Consider the following 21848-nt stretch of genomic DNA (forward strand, 5'->3'; position numbering starts at 1 on the left):
ATATGTGTATATATATATATAAATTTATGTGTATATGTGTAATGTATGTGTATATGTGTATGTGAATATACATATATATATGTATATGTATAATATATTTTTTATATTTTTTTTAAATTAAAAAAATATTTGCGACGGATTTTTCTGTCGCAAATCCGTAGTAAACGTAGATTTTTTTGTTTTTTTTTTAAATATTAAAAAAGATATTTGCGACAGATTTTTCTGTCGCAATTCTGTCGCAAAACTTGGATTTTGTCCGTCGCAACTTTGCGACAGATTAACGACCGGCAAACTTTTGCGACAACAATATACGGACAGAAATGATTCTGTCGCAATCTGTCGTAAATTTGTAATTGCGACAGATATTCTTTTGTATTTGCGAAAGATTTTTCTGTCGCAAATTTTGATGTTTCTTGTAGTGAGTGTACACTATATTTTATATTTAAAAGACTCACTCATTTAGACCTAGAATAAGCATAAGGCTTATTCATTAAGCGTGTGTTATCATATAAAGTTTGAAGAGACATTATATATTGTAATACATGGAAGATAATACTCGTATTAAGAGAACTTGTCGCCATGATTCATATATTATATTTCTTATTAAGAGTAATATATGGACCAAGTGGGAGAATGTTGGAAATTATTTTATTTATTAATTTCTATAATGTAGGAAGTTTATTAACTTCCGTAAATAACTTACCCATTATGGTGATGGTCCAATATTTACTCCATGTTCTGCTAACGGTCTTTGATAACCACTTGATAACTGAAATCTTTTTTGATGGGAAAAAGACTATAAAGATCACGTATAGTATTGAGGTCCCTAAGCCAAGCAAACTTTCAGAATATACACTATCATTATTGTGTTGCTCATGGTTTAGAAGCACCAAAGTATTCAGATTTCAACTCAATTTCAATGGCTGGAGGTATATTTTTTCCGATCCAGAATTTTATTTCCGCATTCATGATCTTGTATGTTAAAGTGTTGCATATTGAAGATCATGATTTAGATGAGTTTAAAGAATTTTAAACTTACATATCCATCACAGATGTAATGGCGCGGCTCAAACTCTCTTTCGAGAACCATCCCGTCTCGTCCCTCTGCACTTCAACTGTTCCTCTTCCCTTCACCCATTCCTCGAACCCTTCTGGCAAGGCTTCTTGAATTGTCAGATTTCCCTTTGGCGGCTTTAACGCCGCCACGGGAAAACTTGCCTCGTGACTACTCGCGAAGACGCAAACACTCCAATCAGAGGTCAGGCTTACCCACCGTCCTCTGCCCCGTTAAACGAGATTCTCGTCTTGAGGAACCCCAGAATTCATCATTCATGATGTGCCCCCAATCTTCATCATTCGCAACTGGCCAACAGTCAATCTTGGTGTCGCTTGTCAATTCTGTCTTCTCTTACGAGATTTCTATAGATCGAAAACTGTAGAAAAAAAATGCTTGAATGAAGTGCTGATCTCATAAAGTATTGAGCGCAGCGTGTTTGCCACCACAGCACCTGCGGTAGACAAGCTCCATACCTAAACATAGTTCTTGGAATTGATCTTTTTCGAGAATGATTTGGCTTCCAAATGCGCAGAACATCCCTGAACTTGGTTCGAACCCACTTAGCTAGTTACTCCAATGGTTGTCTTCTTCTTCTTGTGGGTTGGTCTTGTCAGGATCAGGGAGGATTGGACCAGTCAAAAGATCCCTCTTCTGGCATTGATTCTCAACATATTCACAGAAATTCCCTTCAAGTTCTCGTATGTCCTTAAACATATGGCATCGCATTTCGTAAGAGCCGTAACGTTTCGGTTATAAAACGGCTGTCCCCTCTCCACATGGGAACGAGAGAAACAACAAGGAACGAGCCTCGTGTCTGCAGAATAAAACCTTGGAAGAAGGATATCCAGGTGGAGGGAAAACTTCCTCCTCCTCGGTTACAAGCTCATCTCTATCCGGAACAAGCGAGATAGCTGCTGACGCAGCAGAAGCCGTGACATAACATACGGTCTTGATCCCAATCTTTTTGCCGATAACTTGAGCAAAATCATAAAATATCAAATAGGGTTTTGCAGAAAGAACCGTGGCTTCAACATAGTTGAGTGTGAGGTCCATTGCAAAAGCCAGGGAGCTGTAGAGAGAAGAAGAATATCTGAGGCCGTCTCTACACTTGCAGGAAGACCATCCACTGTAGGAACACTGACAAGATGGAAAACGATGCTGTCTGGATGTAGATTCATGTTCCAGTCGTGCTCGAGCTTTCTTGGGCGGCAAGTAAGTTACTCTGACACTCTTCAGCTAATTTGTTTGCCCAAGAACGGAGTCATATGACCAAATGCAAACCATGGAAACACAAGAACATGAATCTTGGAACCGAACAGTCATTTCAAGACTCCATGAAGGTTGAATGATTCTTGAGGTTGTTATGAAAAATGCAACTTAACATTCATAATTCATTGTTTAAGAAACCGAACATTCAGTTCAAGAATACAGTTGGGCTTCGTTTTAGTATATCAACGCTTTCAACGGATTTACAGAAGTTGCAGAGAATCATAGAAACATAACTGAAATCGAAGAACTTAACGGAATTAACTTGGATTCATTTGACTCAGTTTACGTGAAGATCGAAATCATGGAATGAGGAGTTGAAGCAAGCTTTGCTCAAACTTACTGATATAACTCTCTGAAAAACCAGACTCACCCAATACATCTTTCCACTTCTTGTGGTTCTTCCTCACAATCTCTCCGATTTCACTGTCTTTATCCATCACGCTCTTCACTGCGTCCTTCAAGCTGTGCCGGGAAAACCATCCATTCTCTTCCCTTTTCACCTCCACAGCCACTTCCATCTCCTCTGACATTAACTTAGCGTTCAAGATCTGTTCCCCGAGGTGAGGAACCAACACTATCTGGCAATCCCTCAACAGAGATTCCCACATTGACCCGAACCCGCAATGGCTAACGAAGCAACCGACCGACGGGTGGTCCAATATCAATGGCTGCTGGACCCACCCTCCGTACACAACTCCTCTTCCTTTGACCCTCTCTTCAAACCCTTCAGGCAAGGCTTCTTCCACTGTCGAGAACCCTGAAGGAGGCTTTAAGGCAATCAAGAAAGGTAAACCTGTGAGTTCAAGCCCTAAACACACTTCTTGAAATTGCTCGAGCTTGTCCAGTACAGGTTGGCTTCCGAAGGCGCAGTACACGACCGAGCCAGGCTCGAATTTACTTAGCCAATCTGCCCACCTCGGTTCCAATGCTGCCTGATCGCTCGGTTTGGTGTCTGGAAGTACAGGTCCTGTCAGGTAAACCGGTCTGTTGTATTGGCTAGAGATGAACTCGCAGAACTTTCCTTCGATCTCCCGGCAAGTCCTTATGGCAATGGCGTCGCAGTTTCTAAGTGTAGAGACTTTCTTTTCGAAGAACGAAACCAGACCCTCGAACCGCTTCCATAGAAACCCTAGAGTTCTTGCTTCATGCGCACGCAATACCACTTTCGAAGATGGGTAACCAGGAGGTGGCCTCGAGAGCTCGTCCCCTGAAAGCATCGCACCATCGGCCATTTCACGAGCAGCCGCAGGGACTAAGGTCAATGCTATAGATGCTGCGCTCGCGGTGTCGAAGCAAACAGTCTTGGCACCGACCGGTGCAGAGATTCCAGGGACCCAATCGGCGAAATCGTAGAAGACCAAGTCCGGTTTGACTGTTCGGACAACGGTCTCGACTTCAGGACGCGTCCTGTCCATAGCAACAGCCAGCAAATGGGTCAAGAAGATGGGCACGTCGGAATTGGTCTCGGCGCCGAGGGGAAGGCCATGGACGTGAGGGATGGAGATGGTCCGGAAAGTGATGAGATTAGGGTGGAGATTGATGGGTTCGAGATGGGCTCGAGCTTTCTTGGGAAGCAAGAAAACGATTCTGTGTCCTTTCTCTGCCAATTTGTTGGAGAGATGAAGGAACGCAGTCATGTGACCTAAAGCTAACCACGGATACATCACTATGCTCATGCTTGAGCCCTCTGTTCCAAACCTCTCCATTTCTTTTTCTTTTTTTTTTAAAATTTTCAATCCAATTTATGATTTTTGTTTCGCATACGAAGAAATGTATATATATGTGTGACAGTGACCAAATAGATGGTTTGGTGGTGGGTGACTCGTGGTGGATGATGGATTTTGGTTTGTTGGCTAACTAAATGAGGTGGCAGGTGGATGTGGTAAGTGTGAACACATGAGATTGAGCCAAGCATTTATGAGCCGTATAATTGTAAATAATGGGCCAAAGGGCCCATTCATGTTATGCCCAGTGGGCTTAAATCGGATATTTTGGACTAACCGAAGTTGATCATGATTCCTGAATTTGATCAAATCACAGAATGTTCTAAATTGTCCATTAAAAAAAAAATCACAACGTTTATCATTAAACAAAAAATCGTAAGCCCCTCGTGTAAATGTAGATGATGATTACCATGAATCTTACGCATGTTCAAGTCCCTCTGGAATGAAATGTATGAAAATGGGAATACAACTCAAAAGAGCTGAAATGGGAGAGAACAATTAGGCAGTGGCGGCCTCTTCTTTGGGTGGTGGCTCAGTCTCGGCGGGAGCTTCCTTGGGATCCTCAGCGACTGCTGCTGGCTTGGCCTCCTCCTCCTCTGCTTCCTTCTCTTCATCTGCCACTTCCTTCTTCTCAGCAACAGCTTCCTCTGCTTTCTCCTGCAACTCACCCCAACAAAAATAAATTATTAGGCATTCTTTCATGGAAGAGTCGAGTTATACGATCGCTTTCCAGCCAGAAAAAGAAAGGGGGTCCCGAGATGGTTTCATGTGCAAGCCCAGACAACTATCACCATCATGGGTTGGTTAATAACCAAACTGATTCGAATCGAATAATATATATATATATATATATATATATATATAACTATCGCCATTGCATACCCAAACTGTAATACCCCCAATGCAAGAGTGATGAACAATTTGACTATCCGCTCTCCATCCATGACAAAGGAAAAAAGTGAATGAATCAATGAACTGTTAGATAGAGAGAGATTCATAAAAACCTCGGCAGCGGTCACTGTCTCGACGTTCTTGGCCTCGACAGCGTCAGTCGGAGGAGGGTCAACAGGGGCAGACTCCTCGATGATATCAGACTCCTTAGGTTTGCTCGCACAGCCTCCCATGGTTCTCGTTCCAAACGGTTATTACTAAAAAACGAACGAACAATGGGACGGAGCTGTGGAGCGAAGGGGCCTGTGGAAAACTCCTTCACAAAAGAAAAATCAGTCAAAAGATGAAAATTCAAGGCTGAGCAAATTGAGAAGATGGAAAAGAGGGGGTTTATATAACAGAGGAGGAGACATGCTATTTATGGTAATGTCCCAAACATGGTCAGATTCGGACACCGTAGTTTTCTCTGTTGGAGCTATTCAACCGTTGGGACGAAAGCCAACCTGGTCTTCTCGTTTTCCTTTCTCTTTCTTTACATTGGTCCCTTGTATTCTCCACCATTCCTCTTCCATTTCCCAGTTCTTTTGAGGATCTTGTTTCTTTTTCTATTGTTAAGACCTGAGAGAGAAGCTACCAGTCCATCCATTGAAAACAAAATAACAAAGATCAAAGACACAAAATTCAGATTCGTTTTCTATTTCGAAAATGGTGAAGTTCTAGAAGCCCGAGGCAAAGAAAAGATTGTGCCTCATGTTCAGCAACCATGGTTACTCCTTAGTGGGGTTGGCAGCAGTACTCGGAACCAACATTGTTGTCCCCTAACCAAAAACATCATGGATTAGAAGATCTAAAAATCTAAGAGAAGATTATTACAATTTATAACGAGACATAGAAGATATATGGGATGAGGTGACAAACTATATAAATAAAATGGCTCACCACCATGGCAATGCTGCCCAACGCATTATTAGTGTTTTGCCCTGCAACTCTCAAGCTAGCTGCCTGCAAAATCACGACACGATGAAACATAAGGCCACAGTTATGTTATGATTCAGCAAAAAAATCAACACTTCTGATGAGAACAAGGAGCTATCAGAACATTTATCTAGAGAGAATTTCTGGAAATCGCATTTTAATAGTAAACCTAAGGCATTGGTTGTTGAAATGAAACCAAGTGAAATTGAAGAATTAAACAGAAACGAAACATTTAATTACCTTTCAGATTCAAGGATTTGGGCTCTCTTTATACGTTCAGATTTAGCTTGCATTTCCATGGCGGCTCTCACTCAATGTTGGAGCCATAATATCCCCTGAAAATAGAAATCAATTAGAAACAAGCAAAAAGTGTTCAATTTCACGCCAGGAAGGAGGCAACAAAAAGTTGTAGAGAGCAATTAAAAAGTACCTCGCTAATCTCATAACTGAAGCAACCAATCTTTTGCAGCAACACTGATTGCTTCCTGCGAGAATTACGATCACATATCGAAACATCCATCATTTCTTTCTTCGTCCATGGTTTGAGATTTGGAAAATTTTCATGACGAACACAATACACAACCCAAATTCTAACATCCAACAAATATACTGAGTGGAGACCCAAACTAAAAGCTTAAATCTAACACCCTTTTACAAATTCGAACAAAATTAGAATCCAAGCTCATAACTGGAAATTGCGAAACCGAAACGGAAAAAAAAAAAAGTGATATTGAATTCTTTAGACATGAAAAGGAGCATATGATGTGTAACTTTAAAGAAAGTTTCGAGTAATGAAACTGGTAACAGAGAGAACGAAGAGAGAAGCGTGAAGAACGAACCACTATCTTCTCATTGAGAGTGTCCCTTTCTTCAAAAGCCTTGTCAAGGTGTGATCTTACTGCGCATTGTAGTCTGAGCTAACTGTGCAACCGCATATATACGATTTTCGACCCCATATGAAGCCAATTTAGGATCACTATCTGCAAGAAGCTTGTATCAATGGAAAAAAAATCAGTATAAACAAACAAGGACCAAGACGGGAAAACAAAGAACAACCAGCAATTGGTAAAAGGGGTGAATACGACCTTAAATGTGGATGCTGACATTATCTTTTGGGATTGCAGAATGGTTCAGAATCGGAATGGCTTCTTCCTTGAGGGAATGGATATATGCAATACGATCCACAAGTGGAATGAGGAAATGAATCCCAGACGGCAGCGTCTACACGTACTTCCCAAACCGCTCGATCACATACGTCTTCCTCTCCGGCACAATCCGGATCACCGGCGGCGTTATCTGGTAACGACACATCATTCTCCAAGCCTCCATAGAATTCAGAAATCGAAGAAAACAAATTCATTCAGATTTCTCAGAGCACAAAAAAATCGCAAACGGGAAAAACCTGTTGAAGGGATAACGGCCGAAGCTAAAGTGGCGGCCGGCGGTGGAAGTATCGGAGAGACCTCATGGCGACAGAATGTGTACGGACGAGCCGGTTCATCTTTGGGACTGGAACTGGGAAACAGTGGGGAAGGCAAAACCCCAAGCAAAACTGAAAACCTCTATATCTAAGCGATCCTTGAAGAAATGTTCATCGCAGAATCACGAAGACTGGATTCAGTTATTGGGCTCATAAAAACCTTAATGGGCCTTTTTATTGGGCCAATGCCCAATTCTTTCTTAATTACTTGATATTGTTTGCTTAGATGTTCTGAATTATATTATATATATATATATATATATGATTTTTAAATAATTTTATATTTGTAGAATTTAAAAGGGAAAATTTGTATAAATGTACAAAAAAAAAAGTCTTTGCATTCTATATTTCTACTATTGTAATTTTTGTATTCTATATTTTTTTGAGTTAAAATGACCATAATATCCTTCTATATTATTATAACCTGCAGATTTTCTCTATATATAAAAAAACACTGGCATGAATTTTGTTTTCTCTATATACATGAAAAAACACTTATATGAATTTTGTTTTCTTATATAAGTATAGAAAAACACTTGCATGGGTTTCGTGAAAAAACACTGGCAGGTTAGCACGTGCGATAGGTGTTGTAGATGCCAAAGATGACATGTTGCAGGCAACAGGTCATCTGACAGACCGTAGGTCATCTGCCGTAGACTGTAGGTCATTTACCGCGGAGCGTAGGTCATTTTTCACAAAAGGTCATCTTTTACAAAAAAAAAAATTTACAGACATTTCATCAAACACCTTATGTGCATACAAAAAAATGATCAGAATATCACAGAAAAAGAAATCAACCAGAAGAGTATTTGAATAGATTAGATAAACCGTAAGAAATAGAGAAAGAGAAAATGTTGGAGAAAAAATAAGATCAAATAACAAAGCATTCTCATTTCTAAAAGATAGATTGTCACAAAAAAATATTTCTTTGAATTTCGTTTTTCTCTACATACATGAAAAAACACTTATATAGATTTTGTTTTCTTATATAAGTATAGAAAAACACTTGCATAGGTTTCGCGAAAAAAACACTTGCAGGTTAGCAGGTGCGATAGGTGCCGTAAGTGCCAAAGATGACCTGCCGCAGGCAACAGGTCATTTGGCAGACCGCATGTCATCTGCCGTAGGCTGTAGATCATTTACCGCAGAGCGTAGGTCATTTTTCACAGAGGGTATGTCATCTTCTACAATTTTCTTTTACAGACATTTCATCAAACACCTTCTATGCATACAAAAAAATGATCAGAATATCATAAAAAAGGAAATCAACCAGAAAAGTATTTGAATAGATTAGATAAACCGTAAGAAATAGAGAAGATACAGAAAATGTTGGAGAAAAAATAAGATCAAATAACAAAGCGTTCCGATTTCTAAAAGATAGATTGTCACAAAAAAATACTTCCATGAATTTCGTTTTTCTCCACATATATGAAAAAACACTTATATGGATTTTGTTTTCTTATATAAGTATAGAAAAACAATTGCATATGTTTCGTGAAAAAGTACTTGTAGGTCAGCAGGTCATCAGGCTGCATGTCGCAGGTGACGTGCTGCATATCGTAAGTCACATGTGACATGTCACAGGTGACCTGCCGCATGTCGTAGGTGACCTGCTGTAGGCCGCAAGACACATACTGGAACCTGCCGCCATTTTCTATTTCAAGAATTTCATCAAATACCTTGTATGTAGAAACTAAAATGATCATATGAATACTACAGAAAAAGAAATCATGCAGAAGAATATTTGATTGATGAGATAAACTGTAAGAAATAGAGAATATAGAAAAAATATTAGAGAAAACAGAACGACAAATCTCAAAATGCACTGATTTCTAAACTACAGATTATCACATAATCGTAGAGAGATATAGACAATAATATTTGGTCGAACCAGCAAAAGGATCGAGAGAATAGGTAAATGGACATGATCGTAATTACCGTTAATTATTTGGTTGCATTTGCATTATGTTCAACGGTCGTAATTATAGTTAATTATCTAGTCGTATTTGTATTATGTTCGTAATATAATCATGGTCGTAATTATCTGATCGTAGTCGTAGTTATATGGCCGTAATGAGTAGTCGTAGTTATATAGTCGTAGTGAGTCGTAGTCGTAGTTATATGGTCGTAATAAAATCACACTCGTAATTATTTGGTCGTAGTCGTAGTTATATGGTCGTAATGAGTCGTAGTGAGTCATAGTTATATGGTCGTAGTGAGTTAGTCGTAGTTATATGGTCGTAATGAAATCACAGTCGTAATTATCTGGTCGTAGTTATATGGTCGTAGTGAGTCGTATATAGTCGTAGTGAGTCGTAGTCATAGTTATATGGTCGTAATTAGTCATAGTCGTAGTTATATGGTCGTAGTGAGTCGTAGTGAGTCGTAGTTTATGCTCGTAGTGAGTCACAGTCATAGTTATATGGTCGTAATGAAATCACAGTCGTAATTATCTAGTCGTAATCGTAGTTATATGGTCGTAGTGAGCCGTATATGGTCGTAGTGAGTCGTAGTCGTAGTTATATGGTCGTAATGAAATCACAGTCCATAGTCGCAGCTCCGCAGGGTGATAGCCGCACGTCCGTAGGTCCGCAGGGCGATAGCCGCAGATCCGCAGGACGATAGTCGTAGGTCCGCAGATGTGCAGGGCGATAGCCGCAGGTCCGCAGGGCGATAGCCGTAGGTCCGTAGGTCCGCAGGGCGATAGCCGTATGCCCGCAGGTCTGCAGAGCGATAGCCGCAGGTCCGTAGGTTCGCAGGGCGATAGCCGCATGCCCAGGTCCGCTGGGTGATAGTCGCAGGTCCGTAGGTCCGCAGGGCGATAGCCGCAGGTGCGCAGGGCGATAGCCGCAGGGCCGCAGGGCGATAGCTGTAGGTCCATAGGCCAAATGACCTGTCGCAGACCGCAAATCATCTGCCAGAGACCATGGGTCATTTAACGCATAACGCATGTCATTTTTCATAGATCGCAGGTCATCTACCACAATTTTCTGGTACAGACATTTCATCAAACACTTTATGTGCATGCAAAAAAAAGATCAGAATATCGTAGAAAAAAATCAACGAGAAAAGTATTTGAATAGATTAGATAAACTATATAAGAAATAGAGAAGATAAAGAAAATATTGGAGAAAAAAGAAGATCAAATAGCAAAACTTATCGATTTTTGAAAGATAGATTATCACACAATCGTAGAGAAATATTGTAAATGATAGTTTGGGTATTTAGAAAAAAATATATATCATGTAAAAGTTATTTTTTTGTGAGATATTTTGCAAATTTCGTTTTTGTTTTGGTACAGTTTACCAACTATCCCAATTTTAAAATGTATAATTAACTCCATTTTGAGAACCATCAGGTCCAATATGATCTTTTCGTTTTTGAAAATGTAAAAGCAGAAGAATATATTTAGAATTTGGAAAATGAACGTGGAGGAGATTTAAAGACAATGACCCATGAATATCGCCAAGGAGCGGGAAGGCCAATAGCAAGAGGTGGGCGATGAATGTCCGAGAATATCTAACCAATTTCACAAAACTTTCGGCAAATTCCATATTCCAATAATTTATTAATTTACCAATAAAGGAAATTTATATATATATATATATATATATTCTTTTGAGAAAGAGAGGAATAATCTTTAGATTAACTTTTGAAGCTTTGACTATTATATGATTTATTTATATTTTGCATCATTCGTTTTTATACAAGATCATGAATTAATATTATACAAAATTACAAGTTCAAGAATTTTTAGATATTTTTATCTGTTTTTAATCATCTGAATCCTTATAATTGTGTTTTTTTTTCATCTCATCGTTGAATTCTTTACTAAGTTGGATATTTTGGGTTTAGATCATATTTTGATTCAATTATTTTGATAGTTTGATATTTTTTGATTCTGTAGAGTTTATATAGAATATGTTTTGTATAGTTTCGTTCGATTTAAATTGTTTTAGAATTCAGTTTATATATATATTCTAAAAAAATTGATTTAACATTTTTTTTGTAGTTTTCATTTAAATTCGAATTTAATTCAATTTTTAATTTTTTTAAAAACTATGCAAATGATTTTTTAATTAAACTAGTTTCGAATACTGCTAAAAATAAATGATTTTAATATATTATTATTAAAAGTTAAATTCATACTTAAAGTTATATACCAAAACCAAAATATCATCAAAATATCTACCCCATTTTTTCATAAATCTCAATGGATTTAACATTTGATGTGAAGTGTTTTATAATTTATAGTTATCCAAAAGGAGACAAGAACCGCTTTGGCACCATAATTATGTCTTATACAATGCTTCATATAAAGATAACGTAAAATATTTTTTTAGGGAGGACAAAAAAAAAGCAAATGGTATTTTATGGTGGTTTGCCAAAAAAAAAAAAATTAAATGGACCGCCCGCCGATCGTGCGTCGCTTGAAAGCCAACTTTATGGCGATAATGGAAAATAAAATAAAATGAAAAATGAAAAACAAAAGTGACCATCATGTTGAAAAAATGACGAACAAAGTGGACAATAAATAGAAAAAGGAAATAAAAAAGACCACAAATTATAATATAATAAAATAAATAATGATTTTTCGGTCACTATCGCTACGTAACGGGACACACATCGTTGGTCCGACACCATACACGTACAGAGTGCTTCGCCATGTCAGATCCATACACACAAACACGTCTATACACACACACACATATAAAGCAATACATGCACACGCACACATACACAGGCACTTGTTCATGTGTATGTATCGGTGTAAGATTATGATACGTACGTATATATATATGTGTGTGTACGTGAAGAAGGCGAAGCGGAGGAACTAAAATAGCCGAAGCGGAAATTCATCTGAAGTTGCTAAATTTGGAAGAGGGTTTTTTTTTTGAAATTTTTTTTGTTGCTGATTACAAAAGAAGGTGGAAGTTCGAGGAAAATCAGGCGGTCGCGAAGTTTTTTTTCTTTTCATTTTGATTCTGGAGGTTTTTTTTATAATCAGAAGAGAAGCGACCGCCGAGGGTTAACCGTCACCGAAGCTGACGCCGACGGCGAACGTTCTTTGATTTTCCGGCGGATTTTTGGAGGGAAACGGGGAAAGTGATGAAGGGGAGGATTTCGAAGATCGGAAGCTACGCGATCGCGTCTTCCATCAGAGACCAGCATCAGCAGCCTTGCATTTCCTGTACCACTTTCAACATCCTCGCTCCGATCTACAAGCGCCTTTCTCAGAAGGTCCTTTTCCCCCCTCTTTTCCTCCTACGGTTTCTAGGGTTTTTCCTGGGTATGTTTGTGTATTTGTGTATGTAAATGCTTGGGGAGGAATGCAGGATCAGAGCCGCAGAGAAAGCGACTACAAGGCGTATTGGATGGGCAGGAACCACAGAATTCTCGATTGGTTATTGTACGAGAGATCCTCCATTATCTGTTTGCAGGTTCGTCCGTGCTCCATGGAATGTCCTGCAATTTTTGTTTCTTACCTTCAAATGTTTGGTTTCATGGATTCGCCATGGATGCAGGAGTTTTGGGTAGGAAACGAAGAGCTTGTTAATTTGTACGAGAAAAGACTCGGAGACGCTGGTTATCTGAGTTACAAGCTTGCTCGAACCAACAACCGTGGGGATGGTACATTTTCTTGAATCTCTTTCACAGATTAGCAAATTTATCCTCGTACTCGCGAAATCATGATGATGGAACAGAGGTTTTAGCGTCCATCCTTCTCCAATGTCCTTGATGGTTTATGGATCTTGGCAATTTAATAGGTCTTCTTACGGCTGTACATAAGGACTATTTTAGAGTTGTCAACTACCGGGAGTTACTCTTCAACGATTGCGGAGACCGTGTTGCGCAATTGTTGCATGTCGAGTTAGCTCTTCCCCTGTCCAAGTGTCCAAACAACGACTCGTCCCAAGAAGTTCTCATCGTAAACACCCACTTGTTGTTTCCTCATGATTCAACTCTATCCATAGTAAGACTGCAACAGGTATATTTCTCTCAACCTCTGTAACCTGAATTTTGATGTCAACTCAGTTTCTGAAACATGGGGTTTCATTGTCAGGTATATAAAATTTTGCAGTATGTGGAATCTTATCTGAAAGAAGTCAATCTTAGTCCCATGCCTATTATGCTTTGCGGGTAAATACAACATCAGCATGTTACATTTGTAGATGGCTTACATTTGAGGATCGACTTTTAGTCACTCCTTTGCTTCCATGTATTTATATCATTGTGGCAGAGATTGGAATGGAAGTAAACGTGGCCATGTCTACAAGTTTCTGAGGTCACAGGGCTTTGTTTCGTCTTATGACACTGCTCATCGATATACAGATGCAGATGCTCACAAGGTCACTGTCTTTTTTTCCATTTGGATATGCCGGATCCCTCCTTTGATTGATGTATTAATTCGGTACTCAGATTTCCGAGTTGCTTTATATTTGCATAACAGTGGGTAAGCCACCGAAACCACCGAGGAAATATATGTGCCGTCGACTTTATCTGGCTTCTCAATCCAAATAGGTACATAAAGCTTCTGAAAACAAGCTGGAGTGAGGCAGTGTTTGGCATGTTTAAGGTGGGAGGCCCCCTTCTCTTCTTTCCTTTATTCTCTGTGTCATATTTTGCATCTCTTGCTGGAATTCAGCCTGTCCATCCATATCGATAGGCCCTTGTTTAAATTCCTTGATTCTTTAAAGGGAATTTCCCCTTGAATCGTAGAAACTTGAAGTAGGCAAGACAACCTCTCTATTTGATACCGAAGAAGAGCTGGTTTTCGTGCTATAGCATCACAACTTTATGTTCATATTCGGATATGAAACAAAGAATTCGTCTTCAGAAGATTGATGGGACAGAGTGTTTTATGCCTTCCTCTTGTAATGGGGGGGTATTTGATTTCAGTATCTACTGAGGAGAGCCTCCCTGACAGCAGAAGACGCATTTGCCTTTCTGAAAGCCGACAATAATGTCGACTACATCGCATACGCAGGCTTCTGTGAGGCTCTTCGACAGGTATATATATAATATGGTTAATGGTCTTGCTATAAGATGCTTTTGATTCTCTTTTGCCTTCTCCAATGGAATATGGGTACGGATTTTTTTAACCAGCAGTGTTCTTGCAGCTCAATTTAACAGGTCACTGCAATGGACTCACCACAAGAGAGGTGAAGGATCTATGGATCCAAGCCGACATTGATGGAAATGGCGTTCTGGATTACAAAGAGTTTCAGGTAATGTTCATAATGCAGGTGGCTATGAAATTTCTCTTCATGGCCCTCAATTCTTGACTTGTTTCCTGCTGCATAACAAGATGACAGCTAAGTATCATCATGTAACCCTCAAATTGCAGCAAAGAATTTGGAACCCTACCTGGTCAGAACAAAGAGATGAGATCAGTGGAGGCGATGAGAGGGATGGCGAAAGGAAGAAGGGTAATGAAGAGCAAACCATCGGTTTCAGCGTAAAGAACGCGGTCCTGTTTCCGCCTGAAGTTGAAAAAGGAATGTGGCCGGAGAACTACTCTCTTTCAGATCACGCCCGGCTCACCGTCGTTTTCTCGCCGATACGGATGCCGTGCTCTCAGTCGGTTTCATGACAAAACAAAACAAAGACTCGGTTCCGGAAAGAAGCACGAAAGAGTTATCGGGCCCATCTGCTTTGAGAGGCTCGGGTTTGTCTGAAATTGCAGCAGAGTCTGTAACCAAAACCGGCTCTGACTCTTGAAGCAGGTTTTGGTTCGGTGGACTTTGGAAGAGATGAGCCGGCGGCTCTCTCCCGATGGTTCTGTGCCTTCGGGAAGAAGAGGAAGCAGAAGGGTAAATAAGATAATTTTTTATACATATACAAAACTTGAAACCATATACGACACAAGCTTCATGTATAGTCGTGGAGTAATTTTTTTTTACAGTAGGAAAAAAATTTAACCTTTTTTTTGGGAGGGGAGAGGAATGTTTTACTGTAAAGCTCTTGTCTGTAGAAAATAAAAAAGTACTGTGGCATCTCTCAATCTCAATCAAGTTGCAATTACCTTTATTTACCTTTTTTTTTTCTTTGGTTTGGTAGACGGATTTCAAAGCGAGATCGAAAGTCGAAAAATGAAGGAGAGAAGTGCTCTGCTGCTCTGTTCTAAGTTTCCAACGGTTATTTAACAGCCAACCGCCAACGCGTAGATAGACTGAATTACCCCTGAGTTCGTTTTTAAGGACAGATCTTAACGTACCGTACGTTTTTCTTCCTGCAAACCCTCTAGTTGGAACCGAAAGTTCCTGCCCTTTCAAACTAAGCTTTGTACATTGAAGAACTCGGACAAGTCGTAGTACATTTGTAGATCTCCTCTTTGTACCTTTTTTTTTTCTTCATCTTCTTGTATATTAAACTTGAGAAATTTAAAAAAATAAATAAACAAAATAATAATCAAAAGGGTTTGTTTTTGTTTCGGAGATGGCCGGTCAGTTGTAAGTGATGGGGTTTCACATGGGTGGGACTTTGAAGTCTAAATGATGTCCGACAAAAACTCGTACGGCGAAAGGGTGGTAATGACGAGATCAGCCATTAACTAATGTGGTCTCTTTGCATGTCCACGTATGCATGAATATTACTGTACGTGACAGAGAACTTTACCACGTCACATCTCTTAATCACCCACATTGGCTGAAAATTAAAGCTTTTTGCTGCGGAAAATTACATAAATATTTTTTTTTTTAAATAAAGTTTCCGAACTATTAACTTATTTTTGCACAAACAAATATCTTCACCACATAGCATTCGAATTTCGAGCAACGGATGCAAAAACTCAACCACATGATATCTAATTATATTCAAATAGATTTTGATTCATTTATCGGATACAAATTTTTAATCGATTTCAACCAAAAACAAAAATACAAAATAAACACGCAGAAATATATATATATATATATATATATATATATAAAAGGCCAAAACTTTTCATTTTTAGATTGGATTATAGCCGGAGATTTCTACCTGAAAATAACCAAACCCAAACCCTTAACGTATCTATATTTAGCCCTAACCTAATCACACTATTAGACTGATTGGGATTCACCGACCATAAACACGCAGAAATTTGCATGTCTAACGACAAATGATATGTTGTGTATTCCTCAAATCATCATGTGAATAGGATGTATAATGATAATTGTTGATAGCAAACCCCATATTTTGCTCTTTTAATGCCTGACGGGACTTGGGATGATACTATACAAGTGAGACTAATTCAATGGATTTAGAAATCGGTTAGGCACTGGAGTATAGTATTATATTGTGTGTATACAGGTTTTCCCCTATTTCACCTGTAACCATAATGATTGGGTTCGTGTTTATTATTGATATTGATATGATGTTTCTTTTTTTCCCCTTAGAAAAAAGTCACTAGTTTCAATTCAATTATATATGCAACTTGTGTATTTAAAAAAAATTATATATCTAGGGATCCGTATATAACTTAGTTATTGTATATATATATATATACACACACGCGCGTATATGGGATCCAAGGAATGGGAAAATGCTCATCGTTATGGAGCAAGTCATTAAAAAACTGTTATATCTGCTTTAGATGAAAGATATGTATAATATACAATGCGGTTTTCATAATTTTTAGGTTAATAATAGCTTCGGAGGAAAAAAAAGGTAAACGACAAACCAACAATGGCTGATGAAAAAAAAGGCAGCATCTAATCTATCTATCCAATGGAAATTAAAGCACATTATAGGGAAATGAACATGTCACATGGATAACAAATGTAACCTCGAGAACGGCCAATAAAAAAAATTAAAAAAAAAAGCTAGAGAGAGAGAGAGAGAAGCAAAGAGATCTAAGAGAAAGCCATTTTCCGACATACAAAACAAAAGCGATGACACACTTAACATCGAATCCAAGTCATTAGTCCATAAAGACACCAATCCCTGCATGCCATCTGTCCCCTGCAAAGCATATAACCCTCGACCGCATTAACATGCATGCAAAGTTACGTTCAACCAAAAAGGCATTAAATTTCAGAAAATATAGATATAATTGTGTGTGTGTGTGTGTGTATATATATGTGGATGCCGAAGGAATGGGCATAGAGGATTTGGAGAACAATGGCGGATAAGCAAATAGTTGTGGTGAACAAGAAGGTCGAGGCTCAGTACGTGGAGATGATGGTCCCTTTGTATTCTTATGGATGCGAGAAGAAAGTCAAGAAGGCCCTTTCCCACCTTAAAGGTTAAGTTTTCAAATCGATACTATATATATATATATATATATACACATATATAGTACTATAGAATACAATTGTTCAACAAATATGCCACATGAAGGGTTGTATACCCTTCTTATACGTGACAAATACGATCAATTGAACAGGAATATACTCGGTGAACGTAGACTACTGCCAACAGAAAGTTACAGTGTGGGGAATATGCAACAAATTCGACGTGCTATCGACTATCAAATCGAAGCGTAAGGAAGCTCGATTTTGGAATCTAGACGACAATATGGATCGCGAAGAGGCCGTCGAAGAAGAGTCCAAGAATTCAAAGGCTTCAACGTTCATCAAACCCTCATTGTCGCTGATTAGAAGCAATTCATTTAGTTGGAGAGCCGTGAAAAAGGTCTTCTCGAGGTCCCATTCCTTCTGACTTACGTTTGATTTTCTGTGCGATAACGTTCACGTGCTCCGCGTTGGATATGTCGATGTACAGAAAATCCTTAGTGTGTAATAACGCTAAAAGTCTTTGATCTTATTTGAGACTTTTTTGTGTCTATGTCTCGTTGAATAATCTTTGCTTGGGTTATTACAAAAGTTCGAGCTGAGGGGACACAATAAAAAATCTTGCGTTTTCTCTGAAATTAATTGATCTATTGTGATGATGCAAAACAAATTTTCGTGTTCCAAATTCAATATTTCATATGGTTAAACCATTCTTAAGATATATTAATATAAAGAAGTTAGATAAATTCGGATATGTATTTAGTTAACTTTATTCTATTTGTTATTTTTACATATCTAATTTTATGTATGTATGTATGTATGTATGTATGTATGTATGTATGTATGTATGTATGTATGTATGTATGTATGTATGTATGTATGTATGTATGTATGTATGTATGTATGTATGTATGTATGTATGTATGTATGTATGTATGTATGTATGTATGTATGTATGTATGTATGTATGTATGTATGTATGTATGTATGTATGTATGTATGTATGTATGTATGTATGTATGTATGTATGTATGTATGTATGTATGTATGTATGTATGTATGTATGTATGTATGTATGTATGTATGTATGTATGTATGTATGTATGTATGTATGTATGTATGTATGTATGTATGTATGTATGTATGTATGTATGTATGTATGTATGTATGTATGTATGTCTAAAATTTGTTCCACAAATCACGAGGAATTTCTCATTTATGGCAACCTTCATAATTCAAACCAAGTTGTATGTCATCCCATCAACATCCGTTTCTTTAATTAACTGATTTTTCTTCTTTTCCTAGTTGGATTAGTCATAAATGATTATTTATATAACTTTTATTTTTCATTCACTATTCAATAATTTGATTTTGAATGGAATTTTAATATCTACTTTTTTTATCCAACTAATATTTGATGTTTTGATATATTTTTACATAAGGTTTGATTTTATTTTAGATTTTGAAAATTTACTAAAATGAAATACTAATGGAATCGGAATTTATAAGAATTGTTTGAGAATTAGTTAGAAGCGTATGTTATTTCATCAGTTAATGATGTAATAATATGTCTGTTCCCTAACGATGATGAAAATGAAGCTTTAGTTTTTTGGAGGGAAAATATCTAAATTTTTATTATATTAAATTAAATATAGATATTTTTTCCTACATATCACTGTATTATACCTAAATGGACTTGTTAAACCATGTTTGTCGTTTTCTTCACATAAAAAAAATTGAACACAGAAAATATGAAGGGTCACCAATGGCAACGAATAAATAAATAATTACAGTAGTTTATATAAAAACATCCCACACGTGTGGTACCAGTTGTGCGTGTGGGTCGGGATTAGTCTGGACCCTTTGGGTTTGGGATTACCCGGTTATCAAAAAAAAAAACATTTTGTTAGATGTTTATCAAGAGTTTAAATATGTAAAAATCTATAAAAAGTAGAATTTGGTGTGTTTATATATATATATATATATATATATCCCTTACTCTTCCTCACATGTAGAGGACCACATGTTTACTTAATTCACATAATTTTTTCTATCAAAATGGTTATAGATTAATACAATTATATATATATATATATATAAAAGTGTGTGTGTGTATATATATATTCCAGTACATTGTACTACATTTCCCCCTTATTTATATCAACCAATTGTCTTTGGTGTGTGTGACATCTTCGTTCTGCATTTATTCAAATTCATTAACATCTGGTTTTATCCATTAATATATATAAATACTGTTTTCAATAATTGACATTAACGGTTACGGTTTACGTCAGCAGCGATAATTGTTTTGCTTTTTTTAAATAGATATAAAAGGTTCTGATAAATAACATAATCATTAAATTTCTAAATATGTAAAACAATTGGACCAGCTACCATGAAATTTGGGAGACCTTTTAAGTCCAAAAAGATAGATCAAAAGATTCCTGATCACTTAACTAAAATATCCCCGATTTAAATAAAAATAAAGTAATTAAATTACATAATAATAATAATAATAAGTGATGGTGACTAATAGTGAGTGATGCATGGTCACGAATTTGCGAGGTGTCTTGCATTAAAAGTAATAAGATTCATTTATGATTGTGATTTGTGACAACTCATTTAAGCTCACAATGTATCTCTTAATCCGCAATTAATGGTAAATTGTGCGCTATCTATGATTAATGATAGTATATAACATCAGCTTATATGTGAACGCCACGTGTCTCATGTATTAATTCATAAACCAACCAGTTATTCTCAGTATTTATTTCAGCGAAGAGTATGGACAAAACATTAATATCCATATATAGAAATAAATATTTTAGATATATATGGTAAGATACATTATAAAATCTAAATCATATTAATAAAAGTTTCGAATAAATTAGAAAATCGGTTCGTAAATGAAGAAAACTCTTGCCCATGAATCCACACCGGTCTTCCTTAGACTTTAAAAAATAAATCAAACAACTTTTGCATGAATAGAATATTGAATTTTAGAAAATCAAAACAGTATCAGAAGTCGTAATTTTTACACAATATACACATTCGGCAGAGATAAATCATACATAATTACATATGGTCTAATACAGAATTTCCATGGATGTATTTTTTTTATAAAAACGAAACATTAAATAAACAAATAAAAACATAAACGAATGAATATACCGTATCAACAATCTTTTAGTTAACTAAAAGTATGGGAGCCACGATATTCATTTTCCCATCCAAACCAGTACATATTTACATATATATATATATATATATATATATATGGGTGTGGGTGTAACAGTGAGAACTGAGCATAAGACGCGGGTGATTAAAAAAACACGAGGCAAAGAAAACTGCGACTGCTCATGGGGTCAACACGAACACTCTGCCTATAAAAAAGCCCACTCCCTTCGCATGATTTCTCAGATTCCCAGATCTCCATTACCCATTTTCCGATCCTAAAAACCCAGAAATCTCCGACTGAAAAGTCTCCATTTTTTTCCGGCGAAGAGTTCTGTGTCGACGATGTTGTCGGTGGTGATATTTGCTGAGTTACTGGGCCAGTACACGGCGGCGCTCGCCAAAATCGTCGCCGGACTTCTTCCTCATCGTCCCGACCGCCGGACTTACGTGCGGATCGGTAGTTTGACGTTGACACTGCCTTGTCCTAATCGGCCATCGGCGATTCCTGATTTCACATCTCATCTCGTCGATTTGTGATTTGATGGAACACTTCTACTTCCATTATCTCATCGCGTAGCACGGTTTTCCCGAGTTTCTCTCCATTTTCCTTTCCTTGAATCTAGTAAAGGGTTCCGTTTTTTTTTTTTTTTTTTTTTTTTTTAAATGTGTGACAAAGTAATTATATAATAGTAATAGAGATGAGATTATCGAGGTTAAACTGTTCTTGTCGTGAAAATTCTCTCGTGAGTCGTGACCATTCGGAATTTACCAATACGATCTCTTTGTTTTATGTAAGAATATAAACATCAAATACATTATAGACGGATTTGCCATGTTATAGAGCTATCATCTTCTCTTTTGTCCTTTTTATTTGGTTTAAGAAGATGACAATAATTTGATTAAGAGAGCCGTTGTATTTTTTCCAAACTTCCCACACGTGCTCTCGAATTATGAAAATTCTCTATAATTTTCTGAATATCGATCCTAGATTAGATTATATGAATTGGAATTGATTTTCATTTTTTAATATTTAACAAAACGGATTTATAGATTGGTCT

The 21848-nt window shown here is 37.3% G+C and overlaps 5 protein-coding genes and 1 pseudogene across 13 annotated transcripts; 3 read left to right on the plus strand and 3 right to left on the minus strand.

The window, feature by feature from the left end:
- Nucleotides 1–1035: 1035 nt before the first annotated feature.
- LOC104799987 lies at nt 1036–2549 on the minus strand (annotated as a pseudogene).
- On the minus strand, nt 2441–4054 carry LOC104799936 (anthocyanidin 3-O-glucoside 2'''-O-xylosyltransferase). The gene has a single exon (XM_010522625.2). It carries the CDS (start codon nt 4030–4032, stop codon nt 2626–2628), a length of 1407 nt encoding a protein of 468 aa, XP_010520927.1. The 5' UTR covers nt 4033–4054; the 3' UTR covers nt 2441–2625.
- A 304-nt stretch (nt 4055–4358) lies between these two features.
- LOC104799937 (fibrous sheath CABYR-binding protein) lies at nt 4359–7476 on the minus strand. Of its 8 annotated transcripts, none has more exons than XR_769658.2 (8): nt 7380–7476; nt 7002–7239; nt 6756–6896; nt 6347–6401; nt 6157–6251; nt 5881–5943; nt 5055–5759; nt 4359–4707 (listed from the first exon to the last, which is right to left on the minus strand). XR_769658.2 is itself a non-coding variant. In XM_010522626.2 (2 exons), the coding sequence occupies exons 1-2, from the start codon at nt 5172–5174 to the stop codon at nt 4549–4551; spliced, it is 279 nt and encodes a 92-aa protein (XP_010520928.1). In that variant the 5' UTR covers nt 5175–5257; the 3' UTR covers nt 4359–4548. The 8 variants fall into 8 exon arrangements, 1 of the variants encoding a protein (XP_010520928.1); XR_769655.2 differs by having other exon boundaries at nt 7002–7212; nt 7319–7468; XR_769656.2 differs by having other exon boundaries at nt 7002–7231; nt 7319–7468.
- A 4578-nt stretch (nt 7477–12054) lies between these two features.
- Nucleotides 12055–15427, plus strand: LOC104799939 (uncharacterized calcium-binding protein At1g02270-like). 2 transcript variants are annotated; one of them, XM_010522628.1, is made up of 10 exons: nt 12055–12637; nt 12733–12837; nt 12922–13027; nt 13165–13385; nt 13479–13537; nt 13638–13746; nt 13848–13973; nt 14297–14407; nt 14518–14625; nt 14745–15427. In XM_010522628.1, the coding sequence occupies exons 1-10, from the start codon at nt 12506–12508 to the stop codon at nt 14988–14990; spliced, it is 1323 nt and encodes a 440-aa protein (XP_010520930.1). In that variant the 5' UTR covers nt 12055–12505; the 3' UTR covers nt 14991–15427. The 2 variants fall into 2 exon arrangements, with proteins under 2 accessions (XP_010520930.1, XP_010520929.1); XM_010522627.1 differs by having other exon boundaries at nt 12057–12637; nt 13461–13537.
- Nucleotides 15428–17421: 1994 nt separating this feature from the next.
- LOC104799940 (protein SODIUM POTASSIUM ROOT DEFECTIVE 2) lies at nt 17422–18145 on the plus strand. The gene is made up of 2 exons (XM_010522630.1): nt 17422–17624; nt 17766–18145. Exons 1-2 carry the CDS (start codon nt 17501–17503, stop codon nt 18038–18040), a joined length of 399 nt encoding a protein of 132 aa, XP_010520932.1. The 5' UTR covers nt 17422–17500; the 3' UTR covers nt 18041–18145.
- A 2768-nt stretch (nt 18146–20913) lies between these two features.
- Nucleotides 20914–21628, plus strand: LOC109116086. Its single transcript, XM_019200883.1, has one exon. The coding sequence runs from the start codon at nt 21133–21135 to the stop codon at nt 21325–21327; it is 195 nt and encodes a 64-aa protein (XP_019056428.1). The 5' UTR covers nt 20914–21132; the 3' UTR covers nt 21328–21628.
- Nucleotides 21629–21848: the final 220 nt, after the last annotated feature.

This window comes from Tarenaya hassleriana, unplaced genomic scaffold (assembly GCF_000463585.1).
Source record: "Tarenaya hassleriana unplaced genomic scaffold, ASM46358v1 Cleome62, whole genome shotgun sequence".
NCBI lineage: Eukaryota > Viridiplantae > Streptophyta > Magnoliopsida > Brassicales > Cleomaceae > Tarenaya > Tarenaya hassleriana.

Excerpts from the sequence above, each read along its gene's own strand:
- LOC104799936 (XM_010522625.2), bottom strand. The coding sequence starts at position 4,032 with ATGGAGAGGTTTGGAACAGAGGGCTCAAGCATGAGCATAGTGATGTAT.
- LOC104799937 (XM_010522626.2), bottom strand. The coding sequence starts at position 5,174 with ATGGGAGGCTGTGCGAGCAAACCTAAGGAGTCTGATATCATCGAGGAG. Across the intron at positions 4,708-5,054 it reads AGACAGTGACCGCTGCCGAG|GAGAAAGCAGAGGAAGCTGT; the intron begins GTTTTTATGAAT and ends GGTGAGTTGCAG.
- LOC104799939 (XM_010522627.1), top strand. The coding sequence starts at position 12,506 with ATGAAGGGGAGGATTTCGAAGATCGGAAGCTACGCGATCGCGTCTTCC. Across the intron at positions 13,028-13,164 it reads AACCAACAACCGTGGGGATG|GTCTTCTTACGGCTGTACAT; the intron begins GTACATTTTCTT and ends GCAATTTAATAG. Across the intron at positions 13,386-13,460 it reads CCATAGTAAGACTGCAACAG|GTATATAAAATTTTGCAGTA; the intron begins GTATATTTCTCT and ends TTTCATTGTCAG.
- LOC104799940 (XM_010522630.1), top strand. The coding sequence starts at position 17,501 with ATGGCGGATAAGCAAATAGTTGTGGTGAACAAGAAGGTCGAGGCTCAG. Across the intron at positions 17,625-17,765 it reads GGCCCTTTCCCACCTTAAAG|GAATATACTCGGTGAACGTA; the intron begins GTTAAGTTTTCA and ends TCAATTGAACAG.
- LOC109116086 (XM_019200883.1), top strand. The coding sequence starts at position 21,133 with ATGTTGTCGGTGGTGATATTTGCTGAGTTACTGGGCCAGTACACGGCG.